The following is a 24,592-nucleotide window of genomic DNA, read 5'->3' as shown; positions in this document are numbered from 1 at the left end:
TCTGTCACCTCATGTCTTTTCTGCTCAGATCTGGAGGTAAAAAGCTGATTCAGGATCAGGCAGACTGCAGTTAGCAGAATAACTTATCCCCAGCAGCAGCTTATTAATGCAATCCTTGCCAACATGACTTTAAATGATACACTTAGCTCCGGTAGCCTGGTCTCGGATGTCTTTCAGCTTCCTTTCTCCCCTAAGCCCGACACAAACTCTTAATGGGTAATGGGCCCCGTCACCATATTTTATGCATTAATGGCCCACTTAGCATTGCTTTCCTGTTTCAGACTTCATTTACCTTTTAACTGTTGCGATTTCTACCCCCGCTCACACATGCAGGCATTCTTTCAGAACAGATTACTGTCACACAAATTGCATTAGCAATGTTGTCAATGTAGTTTGTATTTAACCAGATTTCCTGAAAGGGCATTTTTTAAGATGTTGTACAGAATGAGCAAAGACACACATTTTTAGTAGCTTGCGTCCTCATAATGAATGTGTAAAAAGAAAAATTTACTTGTGTACTTGTTTGGATTTATTACTATCTGATTTATTATTTTGATCACAAAAAAGTAGGAAATAGAATGAAAAAAAACCTCTAAAACACAAATATCTTAAAAAATACATTTTATAATGCAAATACTTCAATACTTGAAGGGAATTACCATGGATAATTGACAGCTAAAATCAGTTTGAACTAATCTGCTCTTTACAAAAAAAGATCAAGGTATTGTTTGATAAAAATCATTAAAAAAAACAAAAAACATGAGCTTTACTTCATAGCATAATGCAAATATCAGTGTTAAATTAAATTTATTATTCCTAGGTTTCAAAAAGAGAGATCCACCTGTCTTAAGAGCAACACTCAAGTGACGTATGATGCACGTCATACACCCGCGCATTTCTTCCTAAAGACCACACATCAGCAGCATATCATGCCACTATCTGCATCAACTCTCCAGAAAAGCAGTTTTATCAAATTCACCCTCTTGATCAGCAAATCCAGGTGCTGTTTGATGATTTCTCCTCACAAATGTTATTATACTGCTTGGAATTTGGGACTTCAGCCTTAAAGGTGATCTATTATATAACATTTTTAGGTTCATACTTGTATTTTGTTTGTACTAGAACATGTTTACATGCTTTAATGTTCCAAAAACACTTTATTTTTCTCATACTGACCATGGCTGCAGCATCTGTATTCACCCTCTTTCTGAGACGCTCTGTTAGAGCGCCTGTCTCTTTAAGCCCCCCTCCAGAAAAAGCCCAGACTGCTCTGTTTGGTCAGCAGTCAGCAGTCCGCATCTCGCTCCTGTTGTTGTTTTCGCCGTACAGTCAGTGTCCGGCTTCAACGGAGTATACAGCAGGATTGAAAAACACCAATAAAGGCTTATAAACCAAATATGACACAACCGGACACATTTCATCACCAGTGTGACCCGAAATTGGGGCGAAATAAACAACATTGGCAGCCAAGATTACAGGATTCCCTAGCGTTAGCACGTAGCTACTATATTTAGCAGTGCACAGTTATAGAATATGGCAGCACTTTCTACCGTAAAAAATCATAGATAAAGTTATCTGAACCATCAACCCGGTCTCATGGCAGTTCGTGTAAATGTCAACGTTATTCTTAATCTATTGATACGTGTTCACAGAGACGTTTTTCTCGTTTTTTACGTGTAAATATCACGTTATTTTCTCGGGGAAAGGACGCCGGGAGGCGGCCGAAAAGGAAGCTCTATAAGCTTGGAGGCGCCCGCCAGGCGGCCCGCTGGGGACGCGCCACAATAACGGGATGGCGGAGGTTGGGTTTAGGAAAAACATTACAGGGAAAGGGCGCCTTAAACGCCGGGAGACGCGCCACAGTAACAAGCGGGACAAAACGCCACGAAGCTCCATAAGCCGGGAGTCGCCCCGCGAGTGGGGCGCAGGACGCGCGCCGGGGGGACGCGCCACAATAACGGGATGGCGGAGGTTGGGTTTAGGAAAAACCTTACGGGGAAAGGGCGCCTTAAACGCCGGGAGACGCGCCACAGTAACAAGCGGGACAAAACGCCACGAAGCTCCATAAGCCGGGAGTCGCCCGCGAGGCGGCCCGCTGGGGACGCGCCCCGCTGGGGGCCCGCCACAATAACGGGATGGCGGAGGTTGGGTTTAGGAAAAACCTTACAGGGAAAGGGCGCCTTAAACGCCTGGAGACGCGCCACAGTAACACGCCTGACAAAACGGCACACGCGGGACACGATCCCCGCTCGCCTGGGTGAAAGTCCTGTGTTGTTTGACCCATCCACCACCCCGACCGACGTCCCTACGCGGATTTTCAGCTTTTTATATTACTCCGTACCATTTTCGTGCAGTGGCCACAAAATATGCTTCCCGTTGAGATTCATTACTTCACATTTTCGTGTTGTCCACCACGTAAAAACCGACAAAAACGTCTCCGTGAAAACGTATCAATAGATTAAGAATAACGTTGACATTTACATGAACTGCCGTGAGACCGGGCTGCAACCATAGACTACATAACCGGACATGTTTCAACAGTAGTGTGACCCGAAAATGGGGAAAAATTAACAACATTGGGAGCCAAGATTACATCTTTCACTGCTGTTAGCATGTAGCTACATGCATAAGCGTCGATTTCGGTGGGGACAGTGTGTACGCGTACCTATCAGATTTCGTCATGAGTCATTTTGTACCCACCACAAAACCTTGAGCTCAATTTAGTTAATAAGTTCATAACACATATAATTCTTCAGCGACAGATGTCAACAAATCCACAAAAATCTCTATCCCCACAGGGCAGGCACAGACACAGCCGTTCTGCCTGCACCGTTATTCCACGGGACAGTGCCTAGGCTCAGCCGCCTGCTCGCACTTCAACACCGATCACTTGCGCTCTAACTTCGGATAAACTTTTTTCCCCTACACATCTCCAAGGAGCCAGGGACTTCTGCTTAGTTTTTGTCTTTCTCAAGGGATTGTCAGATTCCGTTTTGAAATGCTTTTTTTTTTTCGGAGTTGAATTGAAACTTCACCTGATCTGTAGGAATCATTCTCTCCATTCAAGAGGATTGTGTTTGCATTGAAACGTCAGAAGCAACTCTTTCCACAGTTATTCAATGTACCAAAAGTAGGCTACTCCAGAAGTGTTTTTTTTTTTTTATCCTGCGCTGCTCCTCTCTCTGAGTCTGATGTCATGTCATGTCACATTGTCAACATGGTAAATGGATACGTGAAGCAGAACATAGTGGGTCATATGTCTAATGCTTTTTGAAAACTAAAGCCTTTCTTCTTCATAAAACATGTCGGACATATTCACATTTTTGTATAAATTTTTATTAATTTACATTAGTAAGCTACAGGACAGCGTCTTTCAAAACATGACCTGCGCAAAAGAGAAAAAAGAAATCAACCCAGCACTTCTGAAAATGCACTTCCGAATGTGTCTCTGTCCCAAGCACATTTAAAAGCAAACTGATGCCCATGGCTACATGCGACAATGTTAACACAGCAGTAGCTTAAAAAAATAAAAATAAATAAATAAAACACTACAGTCCTGCCTACCTGAAGCAGATGACCAATCAGGGAATGCCAGAGAAGGACGGCGACACCGAGCCGAGAGTAAAAGTTGGAAATCTGAACGTTTCTCTGAAATGATTATCTCATTAGTTGAAGCTCTGGCCACGTTTAACATGAAAATCCGAAATTATAACATTAATGCTATGACAGGAAATATGGAAGAGCATAATAGTTCACTTTTAAATGTTTAAATAGCCTTTAACTTTCACTGAGTCATTTTCATTATGGATATCACTTTAAAATAAAATCCTTTATCTAATATAAAACATATAAGGCTCAATAATTTGTATCAGCATGCAGTGTTATTTTCAGGCAGCTGTGGCAGATTTAGTATCCTGTTGTACAACTCTGTTCCATTAAGACTTAATTTCTTACTATTACAGCTTTCTCCTGCCAGCAAAAAATACTTAAATTTGCATCACAAGTGCAGGATCAGGTTTTCTCATGTTCTGTTTGGGATAATTATGGCACCAGATTTTATACTAGCCAGCTACAGTACAGAGCACTTAAAAGACACAAATAACTGCTCTCAGGTAGACAGACTGTAGCTCGAAGGAGAGCACAGTCCCTGTGAGACTGGGTCGGTCCAACCCTCGGCTGCAAGCTCATTAGACCCCTGCTAATCACTCGTCGAGGGCCATCACCTAGCAACTAGCCTTCCTACTGTTGGAGAGTCTCAGATGAATAAAGGGGTGGCAGAGTGAAGAAGAAATAACATTATTTTTAAATGAGCTTTTGTTCACGATACTAGCGCTTGCTCCTTATCATAACGCCATGTATTATGGCTAAGAGGTGCTTAAGGAGTTTGATCAGCCAAGGAAGTTTTCCCTGTGAAAATAATGAGACTGTCTACTTTTAGGAGGCAATACAAGATTATTTCAGAGCACAAACAGGCCATCTCTGAAACTGCTGCTCACACGTTTTCTCCATCTCAGTTGCACAGATGGTAAATATAGCTTGGTGTGGGAAGGTTTGGCAAGAGACCGCTGGTTGCCTGCTAGGAGGAGAGCATAGCAGAACATACCTACTAACTGTGGGCGACTGTCAATTCTAACAAGGATGATGGGGAGCGCTGGAATATCTTATTTTAACAGTGGTCAAGAAATAAAGAATTAACAAGTGTACCATATTTGCAACAGTTTGTGCTTAAAAAAATAGTTTGGCCATCACTTCCTACCATTTTAGATTAATATTTGATATGTAGGCTAGGCTAGTTAATTTGTTGCCCATCATGTTGTATTATACTGGGTGAAAAGTTGCACTTCATCATCAACATCATTGTTGTTTTTAAATAACAGTGGATCAAATGACTGTGTGTAATGTGAAAGGGGTTTGCTTTCTAGTGATGAAACTGAAAAGAATTATTATCAACATCCTTGAGAGTTCCTCTCAGCTCTACGGCACATTTTAGTGTCTTTCAGTGTGTTATTCAATAGAACAATGTTATTAAATGAATGAAACTTTCTGTTTTGTCAAACAACTATGGGCCAAAACACTTTGAAGGCTCCCATGATCAAAGGGAACATACAGTATGTTGTCATGGGAAATACGATAACAACAAATAACAATCATGAACAACTGAGAGTGATGAATGAACAGTCAGTGAGGTTTATGGTGCATGAAGTGCATACCAAAACTAACACAGAAGCTCAGAGGACACACCAAAAGGGGAGAATTACCAACCTTAATGTCAATACCCATTGTAATGAATGTTTCGTTCAAGTATCTAGCTCTAAATATATACAGTCTTCTTAGAAATGTCATGTTTACAAGTCGAGGTCTGTATTAATTGGATGTGTGTGTTTTTTGTTAAATGCAGATTAAGAATGAGTGCCTCACATGTAGACACGGTGTGGCAGTCTTTGACATGTCCTACTTTGGAAAGTTCTATCTCTCTGGACCAGATGCCAAGAAGGCGGCTGATTGGCTGTTCACTGCTGATGTCAACAAAAAGCCAGGTCAGTCTGCTGCAGCAGGAACATGCACACACATTTATACACACACATATACACAGACAGATGGGAGAAAAGATTGACAGAATGAAGAGGGCAGATAGTAGGACTGCCAACATTTAATCAAAACAGTCCACACTTCCACAACATCTCAAATACCACCAATACTAAATGCCAGTATATAGTCTCTTAAAGGATATTTTTGTAACTTTTCAAAATCAGCTAACCGACAGCTGTGCCTTTTTTCTGCAGTGACAGGTGCGTACAGATGTGAAAATGGGCAGAACTCCAAATACTCTATCTTTTTGCACTTTCCCCACATTCCTACTTCATCTACCGACTGGTTTCCCTGCTGAACAGGATAGTGATGTCCTTTCATAAACTGACATCAAGTTCTGAAGAATGCGGTAACATATACTGTATATCTTTTAGGTTTAAGCCTCTTAGTGTGGGATTGTTGGACTCCCAGTATTACCACCAATTAAAAAGGAACTCCAAATGAAAGTCACTTTACTAGCCATGGGAAGCACTTAGCTTGTAAAAAGAGTTGTATAATGTCTCTCGTGTTAATAAATAGGAGGTGAGGGTTTTGTGGACTTTAACCAGGCAGGAAGGGTCTAACAGAAAGATGCTTTTGGTTGCATTATGGGGCAAATGTAGGATTCATTGCACTTCAGGGAGTACCCACACATTGGTAGCACAGCTCCCTTTAATTTTATTACCGACATTTCGACCAATTACAGGTCTTCCTCAGGCATATACCCACAGGAAGGAAATATATACAGTACAGGCCAAAAGTTTGGACACACCTTCTCATTCAATGCGTTTCCTTTATTTTCATGACTATTTACATTGTAGATTCTCACTGAAGGCATCAAAACTATGAATGAACACATGTGGAATTATGTACTTAACAAAAAAGTGTGAAATAACTGAAAACATGTCTTATATTTTAGATTCCTCAAAGTAGCCACCCTTTGCTTTTTTGATAGCGCTGCAAACCCTTGGTGTTCTCTCAATGAGCTTCATGAGGTAGTCACCTGAAATAGTTTTCACTTCACAGGTGTGCCTTGTCAGGGTTAATTAGTGGAATTTGTTTCCTTATTAATGAGGTTGGGACCATCAGTTGTGTTGTGCAGAAGTCAGGTTGATACACAGCCGACAGCCCTATTGGACAACTGTTAGAATTCATATTATGACAAGAACCAGTCAGCTAAGTAAAGAGAAACGAGTGGCCATCATTACTTTAACAAATGAAGGTCAGTCAGTCCGGAAAATTGCGAAAACTTTGAATGTGTCCCCAAGTGCAGTCAACCATCAAGCGCTACAACGAAACTGGCTCACATGAGGACCACCCCAGGAAAGGAAGACCAAGGGCCCTATCTTGCACTCAGCGCAATTGCCTTTGTACACCGACGCATGTATCATTCCTATTTTGCACCCGACGCACAGCGGACTTTTCCCTCCACAGACGCACGTCGGTTAATTAGGGAATGTATTTGCGCCCCCGGGGGCGATTCAGCGAAAAGAGGAGGCGTGTTCCGGCGCAAACGTTACTTGGTGCTATTCTGCAGTTTCAGAAAACAATTCCGCCACTGACCAGGAAAAACCTGGTCTAAAGTCAGTGGCGCTAGTCTAAAGTCAGTAGCGCGTTATTCAGATGCTATTTTAGGGGCGCATGCTTGGCCATAATGTAGCGTGTGCACAACGCGCATATACTTTGCTTCTCTCATCTAAATGGATGCAGCAGTTCCCATTTTTGCAAACCAACATAATTACAAAGGAAAATATTACTGAAAATGCGCTTCAGGTGTTTGGATAGGTCAGGAGGCACTTTACAGTACAGTCCTCAAAAAGTCGCAGCATTCTTTGTGGCTTGTTGTGATTTACACAACATTTCCATGAATCATGGATGTGTTGATGACATAAATGAGGAAATATTAGAGGACTTAAGGAGACGTGATGTTGAACTACGGCGGGATCTGGTCCGGGAGTAATGCGCGATGTGCTCCTGATGGAGCGGGTGGATGGAGATGGAGTGGGGGAGGAGGAAGGGGCACAACAGGTGCAGGTGGTGCGTTTGGAGGCCCACGCTCCATGGCTGCAGCAATCCTCTCCAGACTTGAGGAGATGCGCCCGAGGGGCCGCAGCAACATCGCCACCCGGCTAAGACGGGCATTTATTACTTTGCCGCATCTCGCATCGGCAGCTCCCGCTGGCGTGCGCCAGGCAAATCCACCGTCATAATAGCAATCTGCCATGGAACGAGCGCGCCTGCTCTTAAAGGGAATGTGAGATGACTCTCTGATTGGTTTATTGCACGTTACGCCCAAACCACACCTAGCTACTTCAGACCAACCCATTTTAGATTTGCGTCGGGCGCAAGAGTCATTTATCCCGCCGGTATAATAGCAACAGCGCCCGAGATCCGCCCACAAAGCTACTTGCGTTTTGCGTTTCATACTTGCGTTTCAGATCGTTAAAATAGGGCCCCAAGAGTCACCTCTGCTGCTGAGGATAAGTTCATCTGAGTCACCAGCCTCAGAAATCGCAAGTTAACAGCAGCTCAGATTAGAGACCAGATGAATGCCACACAGAGTTCTAGCAGCAGACACATCTCTAGAACAACTGTTAAGAGGAGACTGCGCGAATCAGGCCTTCATGGTCAAATAGCTGCTAGGAAACCACTGCTAAGGAGAGGCAACAATCAGAAGAGATTTGTTTGGGCCAAGAAACACAAGGAATGGACTGGTGACACTGTTGGGGATTTATTCAAAATTGAAGGCATACTGAAACAGCATGGCTACCACAGCATCCTGCAGCGACATGCCATCCCATCCGGTTTGCGTTTAGTTGGACCATCATTTATTTTTCAACAGGACAATGACCCCAAACACACCTCCAGGCTGTGTAAGGGCTATTTGACCAAGAAGGAGAGTGATGGAGTGCTGCACCAGATGACCTGGCCTCCACAGTCACCGGACCTGAACCCAGTCGAGATGGTTTGGGGTGAGCTGGACCGCAGAGTGAAGGCAAAAGGGCCAACAAGTGCTAAGCATCTCTGGGAACTCCTTCGAGACTGTTGGAAAACCATTTCAGGGGACTACCTCTTGAAGCTCAGCAAGAGAATGCCAAGAGTGTGCAAAGCAGTAATCAGAGCAAAGGGTGGCTACTTTGAAGAAACTAGAATATAAGACATGTTTTCAGTTATTTCACACTTTTTTGTTAAGTACATAATTCCATATGTGTTCATTCATAGTTTTGATGCCTTCAGTGAGAATCTACAATGTAAATAGTCATGAAAATAACGGAAACGCATTGAATGAGAAGGTGTGTCCAAACTTTTGGCCTGTATATCTATCTATCTATCTATCTATCTATCTATCTATCTATCTATCTATCTATCTATCTATCTATCTCTATCTATCTATCTCTCTCTATCTCTCTCTCTCTCTCTCTCTCTCTCTCTCTCTCTCTCAAAATGACCACTGACTCATTATTATCTAATCACATTCATTCATAGGTGTCAAGATAACCTTGTTACAAAACAATGAACATTGAAAAGACAATAATTATAATTCGAAGATAATGTGTGCGTGCGTGTTTCATATCTATCTGCTATACTGATACATCTATTGCTCTCTCTCTTTTCCATTCTTCTATTTATCATTCCATCACTGTTGTGTTCTGTCACTTTAACTGTTGTATTGTATCTGTTGCGGATATATCATTGTGTTGTATCTTATTTTGGACGTATTATTATTTAGCTCTCTTCTATTTATTTATCTGTCTCCCGGTATCTGTTAATACTGTATATCTGTATTATTCCGCATTTTATTATTCTACGTATCATTCTATCTTCTGTTGTATTTTGATGTAGCTATCATATCTTATTTGCCGTTCTTCTTCTGTCAGTTGTTGTATTTGTCTGATGTTCCATCTCTCACTGTTTCTGTCATACTCCCCTTAATCACTGTTTATTTATTTTCCTTTCCCGTCTTTGCTCCAGGTGATGCATACTACCTGGCCATTGGAGGCGGTGTAGCAGAACACAACTGGAACCACATCAGAACAGTTCTTCAGGACCGAGGCTTCCACTGCCAGCTGACAGACCACTCTGAGGACATGGGGATGATCAGCATACAGGGACCCAAAAGGTAGGGGAAGAAAAGAGGGATTTATATATTCAGGTGAGAAAAAGGACATAATGTGAGGGCAGAGAGCGGTGGAGAGCAGAAGTAGATAAAAAAGGTAAAAAAAAGACAGGTTATGATTCACATCCTGGACACAAGAGGTGAGGAACCTGAAAAGACAAGCTGTGTAATCGATAAGAGGAGAGCCGGTTAGGGGCCTATTTTTAAGACTTGGCCAAATGCATAAGAGGTGAGAGAGTAAAGGGACGGAGGTTGATTAAGAAACAGAAGACAGAAGTGGGGACCTCAGAGGGCAATTCTGCAGTATAATGTAGCCATTGGCTGTTTCATGATGCTGTGAACCCTGCAAAGTTCTATTGTTTTAGCCTGTATGGACCTGATTCCAAGTGAACCTTCGGTTTTGGGTTTAGTCGTTCTTTTAGCCATGCTAACATGAATTAAAACCTTATAGTAGAGACTGGTGATAATATGTAGGGCCTCTCAACTGTAAACTCTACTTTTCTCTAAAAGCTCAACATGATATTATTAATAAAAGATAATCCTATAGAATTCTATCTCTACACCGGCGCTGTCTGCCAAGATGGCTCCCGAGTGTAAACACTGCAGTAATGGCCTTAAAGGACTAAGGGCCCTTGTTGCTATTATACCGGCGGGATAAATGACTCTTGCGTCCGACGCAAATCTTAAATGGGTTGGTCTGAAGTAGCTAGGTGTGGTTTGGGCGTAACGTGAAAATAACCAATCAGAGCATCATCTCTCATTCCCTTTAAGAGCAGGCGCGCTTGTTCCATGGCGGATTGCTATTATGACGGCGGATTTGCCTGGCGCACGCCAGCGGGAGCTGTCCGGGATGCGGCAAAGTAGTAAATGCCCGTCTTAGCTGTGTGGCGATGTTGCTGCGGCCTCTCGGGCACATCTCCTCAAGTCTGGAGAGGATTGCTGCACCCATGGAGCGTGGGCCTCCAAACGCACCATCTGCTCCTGTTGTGCTGCTTCCTCCTCCCCCCACTCCATCTCCGTCCACCCGCTCCACCAGGAGCGCGTCCCGGACCAGATTCCGCCGGAGTGTCCAATCCCGCCGTAGTTCAACATCACGTCTCCTTAAGTTCTCTAATATTTCCTCATTAATGTCATCAACACATCCATGATTCATGGAAATGTTATGTAAAACACAACAAGCCACAAAGAATGCTGCGACTTTTTGAGGACTGTACTGTAAAGTGCCTCCTGATCTATCCAAACACATGAAGCGCATTTTCAGTAATATTTTTCTTTGTAATTATGTATGGTTTGCAAAAATGGGAACTGCTGCGTCCGCTTAGATGAGAGAAGCAAAGTGTATGCGCGTTGTGCACACGCTACATTATGGCCAAGCATCTGAATAACGTGCCACTGACTTTAGACTAGCGCCACTGACTTTAGACCAGGTTTTTCCTGGTCAGTGGCGGAATTGTTTTCTGAAACTGCAAAATAGCGCTAGGGAACGTTTGCGCTGGAACACGCCTCCTCTTTTCGCTGAACCGCCCCCTGGAGCGCAAATTCATTCCCTAATTTACTGACGTGCATCTGTGGAGGGAAAAGTCCGCTGTGCGTCGGGTGCAAAATAGGAATGATACATGCGTCGGTGTACAAAGGCAATTGCGCTGAGTGCAAGATAGGGCCCTAAATGTCAAAACTCTGTTTAGCAGCTATGCAATATTTTGTGACCGGTATGTGTCATTGGAGGGCTCAGATGGAGGGCGATAACACAGACTGGCAGCTTGCAGATTTTAGATCCATTAAGAAGGGCAACCTGGGATTAAGTTGTGATAGATTTCCTTCCTTAAACTCCAGTCTTGTGGAGGAAATGAATTTAATTACTTTTCTCAGGATGATAAATCGTGAACTGCACAGGCGAAAATGGTACTGCACATTTGGACATGGGATGGGTTCCTACAGTTTTCCTTTTGTTTTTCACTCAGAGCATGTCGGGCCACCTTTTACCATTTCCTGATCTTATTCTCTGAAATCCCTAATCTATCTTTTTCGTCCCCTCTCACGTCCTCTCCCCGCCACCTCACCGCCCTGCGTCTTTGTTCTTCCCTCTCATTAGCGGCACCAGGGCTGTGTCGATTTCTTCTCCTTCAGGCTTTTTCTCATCTTCTGTTCTCCTAAGTTTCTTTTCTCTCAGTCCTAATGTCTTAATAGATCTTATCCGGCTCTTTCTCTGTCTCCAATCTTCCCTTTATGCTAAATCGCCTATTGTCAGTGTCCTCTTCCCCATTTTCAGACTTTTCTATTCCTCTTGCTTTTATTGCTTACGTCAAACCAGAACCCAGCACGTCACTAGCAGCAGTAGCCTAATATATATATATATGTGTGTGAGTTTTCCTGAACATCCAAAGCACAGCCTGTGTGAGTGTTTGCATTTGTGGATGTTTCCTTGTGTGCGTGTCAATAACATAAACAACATTAGCATCTGTATTGATTCTCAGCTCCTCCCTATTTTACTGCCACAAATGAGGAATTGCAGAAAATCGAGATGTCTCATTCCAGTTCTCCTGAGAGGGGGGAGTCTCTAGACTTGCAGTTTTTCTGTCACACAGCTTGGCAACACGCTTTAAAGGGGGAAACTGGTGCTCAATCGTTTGTTTTGTAATTATGAACCTTATTTATAATTATGAAAGTATGTAATATCCTGCAAGAGAGCTCTGTGTCTGTGTAAGCATGCATCCTCGGATCCACGCAGCTGAGAGCCTCAGTTAAGTGCCAGAGAAACAAATTGGTGGTTGCAAGACTCCCACCACACACACACACTTTTTTATTTATATATATATATATATATATATATATATATACACTAACAGAGTTGTTCACTGATTATATATAGCTGATTGGCCTTGCTCTTGAGCTTGGGAGTTCAGTGAGCAAAGCGTTGCTTAAGGGAGGACAGAAATTGGAGGACAGCCTGAAGAAAATATGAGCCTGTGCATCATACTAGCACATTCATGCATATATGCAAGAATGTTTTATTCACATATGACCATACACCCATTTCCATGACCACATTGACTGCTTTTTTACAAAAAATGACACCCACACAGATGCACACAAACAAGCGCAGCACATAATCACGTAACCTGAATCCCTTCCCCAGATATCTTCAACCCTGGCTTCCTTCCACATTGTTACAAAAATATCTCCCAGAAAAGGCATATACCTGCCCACTCACTAACACACAAGTACCAAGAAAAGCTAAACTTAGTCCTTTTTTTTTTCTTTTGACTCATCTATGTAATATTGATTTTATTGTGTGTGTGTGTGTGTTTGTGGGAGGAGAGATGGTACATTTCTACAGCAAATATAACAAGCACATCATGTAGTTTTGTAGTAATGTTTTTTTGAAATATTTCAGATTTTAGTCAAATAAAATCTGATAATTTAAAAAGCATGCAGATTAAGTATATTTCACCATACCAGTTGCACAGCTGCAAGTGCAAGTGTAAAATACAATATATTGACCATAGACTGTATATTAACAGTCTATGATATTGACTGACTGACACTGTTCCTGTGTTTTCTCTTCATGTGCAGTCGAGAGGTGCTTCAGGAGGTGTTGGACACAGACCTGAACAATGAAGCTTTCCCCTTCTCTACCCACAAGGTTGTCAACACAGCAGGGCATCAGGTGAGCACACACACACACACACATACACACACACCCACATACACACACACACACACACACACACACACACACACACACACACACACACACACACACACACACACACACACACACACACACACACACACACACACACTTCACCTTAAAGAAACGGAGTGTGCTGCTGCTGAAGAGAGAAAAGCTAGTAAACAGCAGAAACGAGAGAGATTGATGGGGGTTAAGAGTTTGAAATGATGGAGGAGGAGTAAAGGAGTGAGTGAAGGGACAGAGACAGCAGAATAGAGATGGAAGTAGGTAGAAACGGGGCATTAGAGGCTGAAAGAAGGGAAATGTACAAAAAAACAAACATGAAAATTGAGGCATACTGAAAGTAGGCAAGGAGAAAAAAGGGAAAATATTTATAAACCTGGGTGTTTCTCATTATTTCGTCCATTATGAATAATGGGCATGAAAATATTTTACTCAACACTTCTAATGTAGAGATTTTGAAAAATGCAGCAAGAACAGTGTAGAATAGGGCACTGCTTTAAAAAAATTTAAAAAAAAATTAATTTATTAGAAAATATCTCAAAAACTTCTCTTTCAAATTGCAAGTAAACACAGAAAGTCTAAAAAATCCCTGGAGCCGCTGTACTGAACTACTGAACTGCAGCTGTGGAAAAATTAACTTCAAGTAGAGTCTGTCCATCTTGTAGTGGTATGGTTTGGGGCATCGACTAATGCCGATTTTCCTGTATCTTTCAGGCCATTAAAGTCACAATAGAAACAATGATAGAAAAACACCCAAGTTGACAAATAGCAGAATGGTCAGAATGCAAAATTATTCATGTGAAAGAAGAGGGAAAGCTAGAGGAAAAAAAGGAAAGGAAACTAGTGAGTACATTTGGATAAAACTCTCTCCAACAGTTTCCCCAGTCAGTGCTGTGACACCCAGGCCATCTGGCCAGCCAGGGACCACTCTGGGACCCATATGTACCCCATGTAACTGTGGAGAGGACAGTACATGTCAGCCCACGCTTATTCACAACACACACTCCACCAGATACACAGGTGACAAACTTAAACACACAGAAATACATGCATGCCTTATGCACACTGTCACTCAAATCAGGCACAGACACAAGTACAAAAATGCATATAAACATGAATTCATGACATAACACGCATGCCAGCACACTCACTTCAACTGGCAAGTTAAGAGAGAGAGAGAGAGAGAGAGAGAGAGAGAGAGAGAGTCAATTGAGCTATGAGGGTAGCAGAGGGCAGAGAGTTAGAGAGAGAGCTCTGTTCTCGCAGCTGTGCCACCCGGACGAGGCCAGCAACCAGCTAGAACACAGCACAAGCAACACCCCAAAAAAAAAAGAAAAAAAAATTTTTGAAAGGTTTTAAAAGATGCTGACTGCAATCACCAGATAGTTGTATAATTCATGCAAGAGCAACCAAGACAGAGCCAGTGTGTGGACATATGTGTCGCTGCATGAGCTGTTAAAACAAGCTCTTCTTGATCTGAGGCCAGTAACGGTGTGGAGGTCAGACTGAGAGGCTGAGGCTACATTACCTTACAGCAGTATTGTTTGAAAACTGACTGAAAAAGACAGCCAAGTATAAATATATGATTTTCTCTGTGCTTGTAAACAAAAGCGCATTAACTTTCTTTTGAGTTGTTAGACCTCAGGGGAAGAAGTAGAACAAGATAGAAGGCAGAAAGAGGTAGAGAAAAACAAAAAAGGTGTGGACAGACTTGATATCTAAGTAAGTCACAAGGACGCCTTGAGACATGCCGTCTGTCCCATATACACACACACACACACACACACACACACACACACACACACACACACACACACACACACACACACACACACACACACACACACACACTACAATCTTTGTTGACTGAACCTTTAAAATAATAAACCAGTTTCAGTCAACTGCCTGTGATTTGCATGAAAGTATTATTTAATTTACCTAGCACTGACAGGGTTATTTTGCAGCTAACAAATGTCCCACATCCAATTACTGTAGAAATTACTTGAGGCATTGAGTGTGTGTGTGTGTGTGTGTGTTCTTGTTTAACTATATTTGTGGGGTCCAACAACCGGGAGTCCAGTATACTTGTGGGGTCCCGACAGCTTTGTGGGGCCAAAATGCTGGACCCCACAACTTTAAAGGGCCAATTGAGGGTTAAGACTTGGTTTTAGGATTAGGGATAGAATTCGGTTATGGTTAGGGTGAGGGTTAGGGTAAGGGTTAAGGTTAGGCATTTAGTTGTGATGGTTAAGGTTAGGGTAAGGGGCTAGGGAATGCATTATGTCAATGACGGGTCCCCACAAAGATAGTGCCACAAACCTGTGTGTGTGTGTGTGTGTGTGTGTGTGTGTGTGTGTGTGTGTGTGTGTGTGTGTGTGTGTGTGTGTGTGTTAAAAAAATATGTAGTTTTTTGTGTCTTCTAAAATGTAATATGATATTCTATTTTTGTTGTTGTACAGTAAGGACCATTTCATTAATTTCATTCTGACTAATAATCGCAGGCTTTAATGACTCATCAATGGTAAAGCAGACGATACGCCTCCTCAGCCCCTCCTCCTTCTGTTTCTCCAGCCTATCACGGCCCTGGAACGGGATCGAGCTCTTCAGTTTGCAGGTGAAGCCGAGCCCCGATTTCAAGGGTGTGTCATCTGGGCGAAGGTCAGGGTGCCAATGTCTGTACCCTGATAAACAGGGAAAGAGAAATATATTAAAAATAAGAGGCATCAAAAGAAAGCTCTATCTGAGCTGGATTTGTATTTGAGAGTTAGTTATTCATGACCTCTTATTCAAAGTTACCTTTCTCTATGCTGAGTGAGTCGATGGCCCTGTAGCCTGAGTTGATGATGCCGTGCTTTGCTCCAGCAGCCATGACAGCATGGTAGACTGGAAGGCAAGAGTCTTTGGGAATGTGCAGCTCCCAGCCGAGCTCTCCGACAAATGACAGACGCATAGCTCGCACCTGGACGAGAGAGGGGAGGCTTAGAGAGATGGAGAGAGGCATGTAGAGGAGCAAGCTGCCATACTTGTGCCTGTACTCAGTCACACACACACACACACACACACACACACACACACACACACACACACACACACACACACACACACACACACACACACACACACACACACACACACACACACACACACACAGAGATACAGACAGAGACAGGTCTGAGGGATCTAGTCTCCTGTCACTCAGTATTACATTCCCTACAATTACATCACTAATTTCTGTAATCTGGCATATTTTTAAATGAAGTGAAATATGTGGGCAGGGTGTAATTACAAAAAGGGATTTAAATTGGTTCCTCGCATTTGATTGGATTGTGTGGGCGTGGCTTGCTGCTGGCTTCCAACCACACACCCCTTGCCTGTGTTGTTAGATCAGGTGGAGGAGATATGAATAAATTAGACCTCAAACACATTCTTTGGAAATAAAGTTTTGCCAACTGATAATCAAACACACAACTCCTCTTATGATAATGTTGCTGGTTGAATAGAGCCTTTGATCACACTACTGTTGCCTCTTCTTTCTTCAACATGGAAGTAGTAAAAACTAAGTGGTGATGAGAGAGCGAGCTCTGTGTATGTGTGTGAACGAAAGAGTGACAGATCAGTGGGAGAGCTGCAGGGAGGGAAAGGGGAGTCGGTCAGTGAAAATTAGCTTTCTGGGTTACAAGGGAGCTTACATTGACTCATGAGTAAATGGATTGCTTTCAGCGTTTCATGACTCCTGCGCCCTTCTCTTCTGTCAGATATGAACGTCGTGAAATTGTCACTTCCGGAGTGCTATGCAAGCTGGGGACACTATTTTCACAAGAAGTGTGCATTGGTCATCTCATTTTAAATCTCCATCGTCTCATCATCTCCCAAAATGTAAATTCCCTCCACTCTCTCCTTTTCATGCTGGTCAGAGAATGAGGCTGAGAGAGCAGCAACTAGGGTTTCAAAATTACTATTAAATGGAAACTTTCCATAGGAACGGGAATAAAATGGATATATAGGGGTTGTTTGCTCAGCCTGTATTTATCTGCGTATGTGTATTTACCATGTCATATGCAGATAGAAACAAACCTTTTACCATATCATAAGCAGACATAATCTATTGACTTGTCAAATACATACAAAGTGAAATGTGCCAGCGAGCTAGCAAGTTAACTAATGGGGAAAGGTACTTTGAATATGTAAGCAGACAATGTGGGCTTTAAACTTATAGTTTAAAGTGAACAACTAATTTATAAAAATAACTTATCGAGCAGTGTATAATTACAAAAGGGATTTAAATCAGGTTCCTCGTATTTGATTGGATCACTCAGAGGTGGGCGTGGCTTGCCGCTGGCAGACATTAGGCTCGTTTGAGATGAACTGCGCCTCGCCTGTAAAGTGAACGAGAGCAGGCGACAGCAGCCGGGGATTGTGACAAAAATCTGCTGTCAAGTCGGACAGTTTACAGCCGTTTACCAGCAGCCTTCAGTCTGAAAAGGAAGTCATAGAAACACTCACATCCTGTTTGGTCCGATTCAATAAAATGTTATCAGACCCATATATTACCTTATACACAAGTCTCCAGTTGTTGTTATTATGACAGAGTAGCTGTCAAAATGCTCTACATGTGATCTGTTGCTGATTTTAATTAACAACACAGTGTAGATGATCTGTAATCTGAACAGATTTAGTCTCTCTGACTTCTAAATGTAACTATCAGCCACACATGTGGTTAGTTATATAAATGCTATATAAATGTAATGAATTAAATAGCAGTTAAAATCCCTCCAATTCAAAATCATTAAAAAGTGAATCACTAAAATGTCATCCTGTTGAGTCGATTCTGAACCAATCAGCTGTTAGATCAGCCAAGAGGCAGGCGTTTCCCAGCACTAACATGCTAGTTAACATTCGTAATTAAACTTAAACAGCTAATGTAAGTCGAAAGTGCCTGCGAGTTTCTCCTGTGCTATACGGTAATTCCTCTACTATGCGACAGTAAGTCGCGTGGTTATGACACAATCTTTAGCCTATTTTTACAAAAACGTCTGCTACGGAGCCATAACATGAGATACAAGGTAATGGAGGCTTTTATACATCGTTGTGTTTCTTTAGAAATAAACAATGGACAAATAGAGTCTTTAAATGCTTCAGATGTAAAGTTATTCGCTGTCAAAGTGACTTCAAAATGAATGGCAGTCAATGGGATGCTAACGGGGGTGAGTGCTTGTTAGCATCAAAATGGCGCCATAGGAGCTACGCTTGCCAGACGCTCGCTTACCCCCTTGGTGAAAAGCAACTGCGCTGCACTCAAACCTGCGGCCGCCTTGATCTTGTGAGGTTATTGTTGCCCACGTGTGCATGACGTCAGAGCAAGTCGGGATCAAGTCAGACACAAATTTAACCGGCATGCATTGGGCGGCAATTGCCAGTGATCGATTCTGCGCAGACCTGGCTCACCTCGAACGAGCCCAGCTGTGTGCCAGCCCACGAATTTATAACTTAATAATTTATAAAAGAAATGTTTTGCAATGAAGAATGAACTGAAATAATGTAATGAAAATGTGTCTGTTTGGAACGGGCCGATTGATTGGCCTGTGGTATTGCTGCTTGTAGAATTCTTCAAAACCAAATTGTACCCCAAAATTACTTACAGAAGGACGCCAAACCACTTCATATGCACCTCCCCTGTATACCCTACTACTGACTTACAGTGTAGGCTACTTCTACATCAGAGGAAGACATTGTACTACTATATTTACCTGACAGAATCAGAATGTAATCACAAAATATCACAATGACAATGTGGAGTAATCAGACATTAGCCTCATGGACTCATGGCAATGCATTACCCACCTTGCCCGTTATGAGAGCTAATCAGCACATATCTGCGTTCATCAACCACCAGAACCGGACCGTTTGTGTGTGTGTGTGCATGCGCACCCACATGCAGACAGAGAGAGACAGAGAGAGAGAGTGAGAGAGAGAGAGACAGAGACAGAGAGAGACGTCTTGTGTTGTTTGATTGTTAACGTAGTGCTACTTTGCACGTGTTTGTGGGTCTGTGGGTGTATCTCACATTTTAGCTGCCAAAGCTCTGCTGCTCTTTATCTGTCTCTGGTCCTGCTCACTCAGCAGCTAGAGCAGCAAAAGCCAATGTGTGCTTCTTTTACCGACGATATATTCTGCGTTTCTTATCCAAACAACGTCAAACTTGGCACTGTACTTACTCGTGCCCATAGCAAGACACCTGTCAAGTTTGAAATCCATCGGACTAACGGTTCGAGAGATATTTGCTTAACACACACACACACACACACACACACACACACACACACACACACACACACACACAGACAGACAGACATTCCTGCAATTTATAGATAGATAGATGAAAGCATGTAGTCCTTTAGCTCAGACAGTGCAGCAGCGTGGGCTGCACATGTGATGGGAGAATGCACTGTGCATGCAGAGTTGTAATTTTACTTTACTTTTAATTCCCATTTAATGGGATGCTGGCAAATCATCCGTACATGTGATGTTGATGCTGCTGAATGCAGTGAAAGTTTACAATTCAATCAAATGGCCATACTTTTAACATGCCATAAGACCTAGTATTATTTTTTTTATTTATTTAAGCCTGCGTCTCCTGGATTGATCTTAAGTACTCAAATAACAGCAGAATCTTTATCAATGTTTAGTTTTAGAAATAGAAACTTAATGGAACAATCTTTGCTCTTTTCAAACAAACAACAGTCAAATCAAACTAATTCAGAATGTCTATAACACTAGAAGATAACTCAGGAAATCGTAATCCATCTTTATAAAGAACTAGCAGCATAACCGGGAACCTAAGGACTATTTATTAACAAGATTATAGGTATGATGGTAATGTTTTATATGAAGCAAAGAGAGCTGCTGCTTTTGTACCCAAAGTACTGATAATAGGGCAAAAAAAAACTAAATTGTCAATTATTTTGTACTTATTATGCTAAAAAGTTAACCCCTGTAAGCCATAATTAGGTAAGCTAATATTAGAGTGAAGTCATAAATTCAGATTTTGTCCTTATAGTGCACTATATTATATTATGATGTAGTGCTGTAATATTTCATTTCTAATTTCATCCTATGAGGCAATGAGGACTGTATTAAGGGATACAATTATTCTCAATCTATACACTGGCTTTCTGGCAGTTTGAGTCTGATTACAGTGACTGATGTTTGTGCTGATAATAATGACTAAAAACAGAGTTTCACTTGCTTGTATCAGAGTTGGAGGGAAAGGGAGAAAAAAAACCTGAGGCACAGTGTACCAGTCAGGGACAAAAACACTGCTGGCGAAAAAAGACAAGAGTTATCAGAAAGCAGCTGTTACAGATAACCCCTTTGTTTTCTGATCCGTCCCGCTGTTGCTGTGCTCTGCGGGTTAAACTGCTGTCGCTGCAAACTCAATTCTCTCAGTTTTGTTTTTTAAACACATGCATTGTTAATTTATAAGACTTCTCTACCAATTCAGGCATTCTTAAGAGCTCTCATGTAGTGTTGTTTTGCTGTTGAATTAAACTAACTATACTTTACATCTGCTTCACACTAAGGCTGTCCCAGCAGGGGGAAGCATCTGCAGGAGGCATTCTGCAACAGCACATTAAACAACGCCTTGGTCTCTTACAACTTAATTTCAATTCAAATTATGAACTTGATTCAGGAGTGTGTATGGCAGGACTGTATTGTATTATTTGTGTAATTATAATCAAACTATGCTGAATCAATTAGCCAAGTCCTTATAGGTTCCTTGGGACAGGTCTTAATTTGACAATTTTCTGACTCATTGATAATGTATGGTGTATTTACATGTATACACTGTGTGTAAAACTGCTAATATGTTTGCTAGCTAGATAGCTTCTGGTTTCTTTGTTGACAACTCATGTCAAATATTTCTGAAAGGAAAACCGTGACTTAAACAGCAAAAAGAGAAATCACCAGTTTAGCACCTTGATAGCTGATTCATGTCCTAAATGCAGGTAGGTGCAGCATGTTTTGATAATTATTTGTGTTGAAGTAAGTGTCTACAACCTAACTACAAAATGGAATTGTTGTTTTGAAACATCGAATTTGATTGTAATCATATTTACCGCCTGTATTTAGATCTACTGACACCAACACAGTTCTGGCCAAACTAAACCCAAAGCTCATCACACAGACACACACACACACACACACAACACACACACACAGTGTGTACAGCAGCCAAGGAAAGTGTGTTAAAGTAGTAGAATCCATTTGTATGTATGGCTACTACCTCTCAGATGTGTGTTGCTGCATGTTCAGCACAAAATATTTACTAATGTGGTTTCATTGATTCAGCCCAGAAGGCCATTAATCATTGAAATGGTTGTTCTCAGTAGTGGCTTAGGTTACGGTTTAACAGGATTTATATGGGAAATGTGAAACAGAAAGAATTAGAAGAAAACAACAACCTGTGGACATATTGTGGTATTGGAACAGTAGTGATAGTGTTTTATCAGTTTATAGAATTCCTCTTCCTTTCGTAGTGTGATGCAAATATTGCACAAAGTCTTGATGATAGAAAGCAGGTGAAGTTGATTCTTAAATGCAAAAAATGTCTTAAGAGAATTGTTTGACCAGTTCAAATATCAAAAATGGCCAGTACAATTGTAAACGTAATGTTAGCCAGACTCATTTTATCTGCAATTTGCAATTTGTGTCTCAATAAATTCCTGTTTAACTGCCAACATTGTTGTCATTTATTATTTAATGCACAAAAAAATAATGCGAAGGCACACAGGCATGTAGCGAAAGAGAGTGGAAATTACAATGTTAAAGTATAAAAATGATGAATGAAAATTAAAGTTATTTTATTTATTTTATGTGGAGTAGTAAAAAATATTAATTTACTTTTAAAGTAGTTAACATTTTTGTCCCCAGCACCAATTAGTTTGTCACACTTTTTTGTTAGATTTCAATCCCACTTTTAATGTCCAGTGCTTTAAAACAATAAATGAATAGGATTATCATTAATTTGTATGTAACGATAATAACACAGAAACTGAATATATACTGTAGGCATATCATTTCACTGGGGCTCAGGAAACCCAGAGGATATCATCTATCCCCAAACAGATGAAACCAGGGTAAATTCTGCAAAGTAACCGGAGCTTCTTTAACTTTCCTCAGGTTGGGTCCCCTCTCGTCGGGCTGAAGCATGCCGTGGTGCCCCCTGGCTCAGATCGGGGGTGTAAGGGGGCGGCTGGTGGAAAGTGCTCCTCCCTCACAGGGGTAGCGAGGTTTTTCAAGGATGGAAGTAACCACCGGTACAGGCTGTTTGTCCCACTCTCCCTGTAGAAACAGATTTATTATGTTGGTAACAAGATGGGTTGTTTGGCAAAGAAACTGGTAGCATCCTTGATATTTAGACTGCAGGTTTTATAAGGTAACTGCACAATTGTTACTGTATATCCAACCTGTCAGCAAAAATACACTCAAGACTGTCTCTTTATGGTCTTGAGTGTATTGTTTATGGCACATAGCTTTAAGGCTGTGAAAAGGCTGCTTCCCAATCTTTTCACAAGGTCCAGTTCCCCAACATGAGCAGTGTTTTTGTGTGAAATTATTAATTTCTCATTAGTATTTTGCCACTTGCAGTACTGCAAGTTAATTGTCTGCATCAGAAAAGTGTGGTTTTCAATTGTCTTTGTTGCAGTTGCCAAAGTCTTTCAACTGCCTTCCAGTGGTGGCACCATTAATGGAACACATGCCAGTTTTGTAGTTGAATGAAATAAATGAATGAAAATTAATTTGGTTGACAGCATCTGTGTATGGAGAGATCTAGCAGTATGTTTCCTTTCATGATCCTGATGTGCTAAGATGTGCTTTTGATGTTTTTACCCAAACACTACTGGAATTTGTTTCCTGTTACCCATCAAGGAGGAAGTTTTTTTCTGATTAAAAAAAAGGCCTCTACACATTATTGAAGTGTGTGTGTGTGTGTGTGTGTGTGTGTGTGTGTGTGTGAGAGAGAGAGAGAGAGAGAGAGAGAGAGAGAGAGAGAGAGAGGGGCTTACAGGAAAGAGGCGTGCATTCGACTGGTTGCAGTGCATGGAGATGGGGGCTGTATTATAAAGGGAGTCCAGCACTTCTGTGGTGAATGCGTCCCACTGTAGTTGAGAATACTGCTCCGTCACACCCACCTCACCACACACACATTGGTCATTTCTGTGAAACCTGAAAGGGGGGCAGGATGGAGGGACGGAGAGAGAGAGGTTGAAGGAAAGTCGATAAAAGGAAGGCAGAGTGAGATTGAGAAAGGAGGGAGAGATTGAAAAAAAAAAGCAGTTAGAATTGGCGTTGGGAGAACACAGTTTCACTTTAAAGTACAAAGCATCTGGTCTTTGAGATTAAAAGAAGTATAAAAAAACTGGATCCCGGGAGCGAAGGACAAAGGGGGGAAGGGGTGAATGCTGAAAGCAAAAATTGCTTAGTCACACCAGGAAGATGGAGAGGAAAATGGAAAATGAAAAATGAAAAAGAAAGAATAAAGGACAAAGGGGACAAGCAAATGATTTGAGGGAGAGAGAGATGGTTTGTGTGTGTGCTACCTGTTAATGAAGTTAAAGTATTTCTGCAGGTATCCTGGGTCAACGTGGCTCTTGCAGAGCTCCAGCTTAGTTCGAGGGTAGTAGTGAATGTAGTTAACACACATTTCTTCCATGATGCCAAAGCCTCCCTGAGGACAGAGAGAGATTTGGATGGAGATAGAGGAAGGTGTAGATATATACAAAGAACAGATGTAGGTATTAAAGGGGGAGAGATGGAAGGATTATGAGAATGAAGGGAATATGAAGGAGGAAGATGGATGGAGGAGAGACATTAGAGCAGGCATTACTCAAGATATTTATGCTGTTGCTGTTAACAGTGCTCAAGGTGAACTTTAGCAATATAAAAATAGTGTGCTGCTCACCACTGCAGGCTGTCTCCTGTGTTATAAGTACACTTTGTTATGAGGACGTCACCCTGCAGGATCAAGCACAAACACACCAGCAGTTCACCATGTTTTATGTTCAACAAAGAGCACTGAAGATTATTTAAGGTTACTGACAGAACATGAGTTATTTAAGAGAGCCAGTGGCCAGTTTTTTTGCTTTGTGAAGCTCAGCTGCTACGGTTTTGTCTTGTCTGTCTCCTGAGAACTTTTTATTACAGCACCA

At 41.8% G+C, this 24,592-nt stretch overlaps 1 protein-coding gene and 1 pseudogene across 1 annotated transcript; one reads left to right on the top strand and one right to left on the bottom strand.

Moving 5' to 3' along the window:
- Positions 1 to 5,392: 5,392 nt before the first annotated feature.
- LOC120545858 (sarcosine dehydrogenase, mitochondrial-like) lies at positions 5,393 to 22,627 on the top strand. Its single transcript, XM_039780482.1, has 5 exons — positions 5,393 to 5,537; positions 9,541 to 9,688; positions 13,259 to 13,352; positions 15,954 to 15,996; positions 22,563 to 22,627. Exons 1-5 carry the CDS (start codon positions 5,393 to 5,395, stop codon positions 22,625 to 22,627), a joined length of 495 nt encoding a protein of 164 aa, XP_039636416.1.
- LOC120545857 overlaps positions 22,401 to 24,592 on the bottom strand; it is a 42,464-nt pseudogene continuing 40,272 nt past the window's right edge.

Source organism: Perca fluviatilis, chromosome 17 (genome assembly GCF_010015445.1).
Source record: "Perca fluviatilis chromosome 17, GENO_Pfluv_1.0, whole genome shotgun sequence".
Taxonomy (NCBI): Eukaryota; Metazoa; Chordata; class Actinopteri; order Perciformes; family Percidae; genus Perca; species Perca fluviatilis.
Note: the sequence above shows the minus strand (reverse complement) of the source record. Positions and strands in the feature narration are given on the sequence as shown.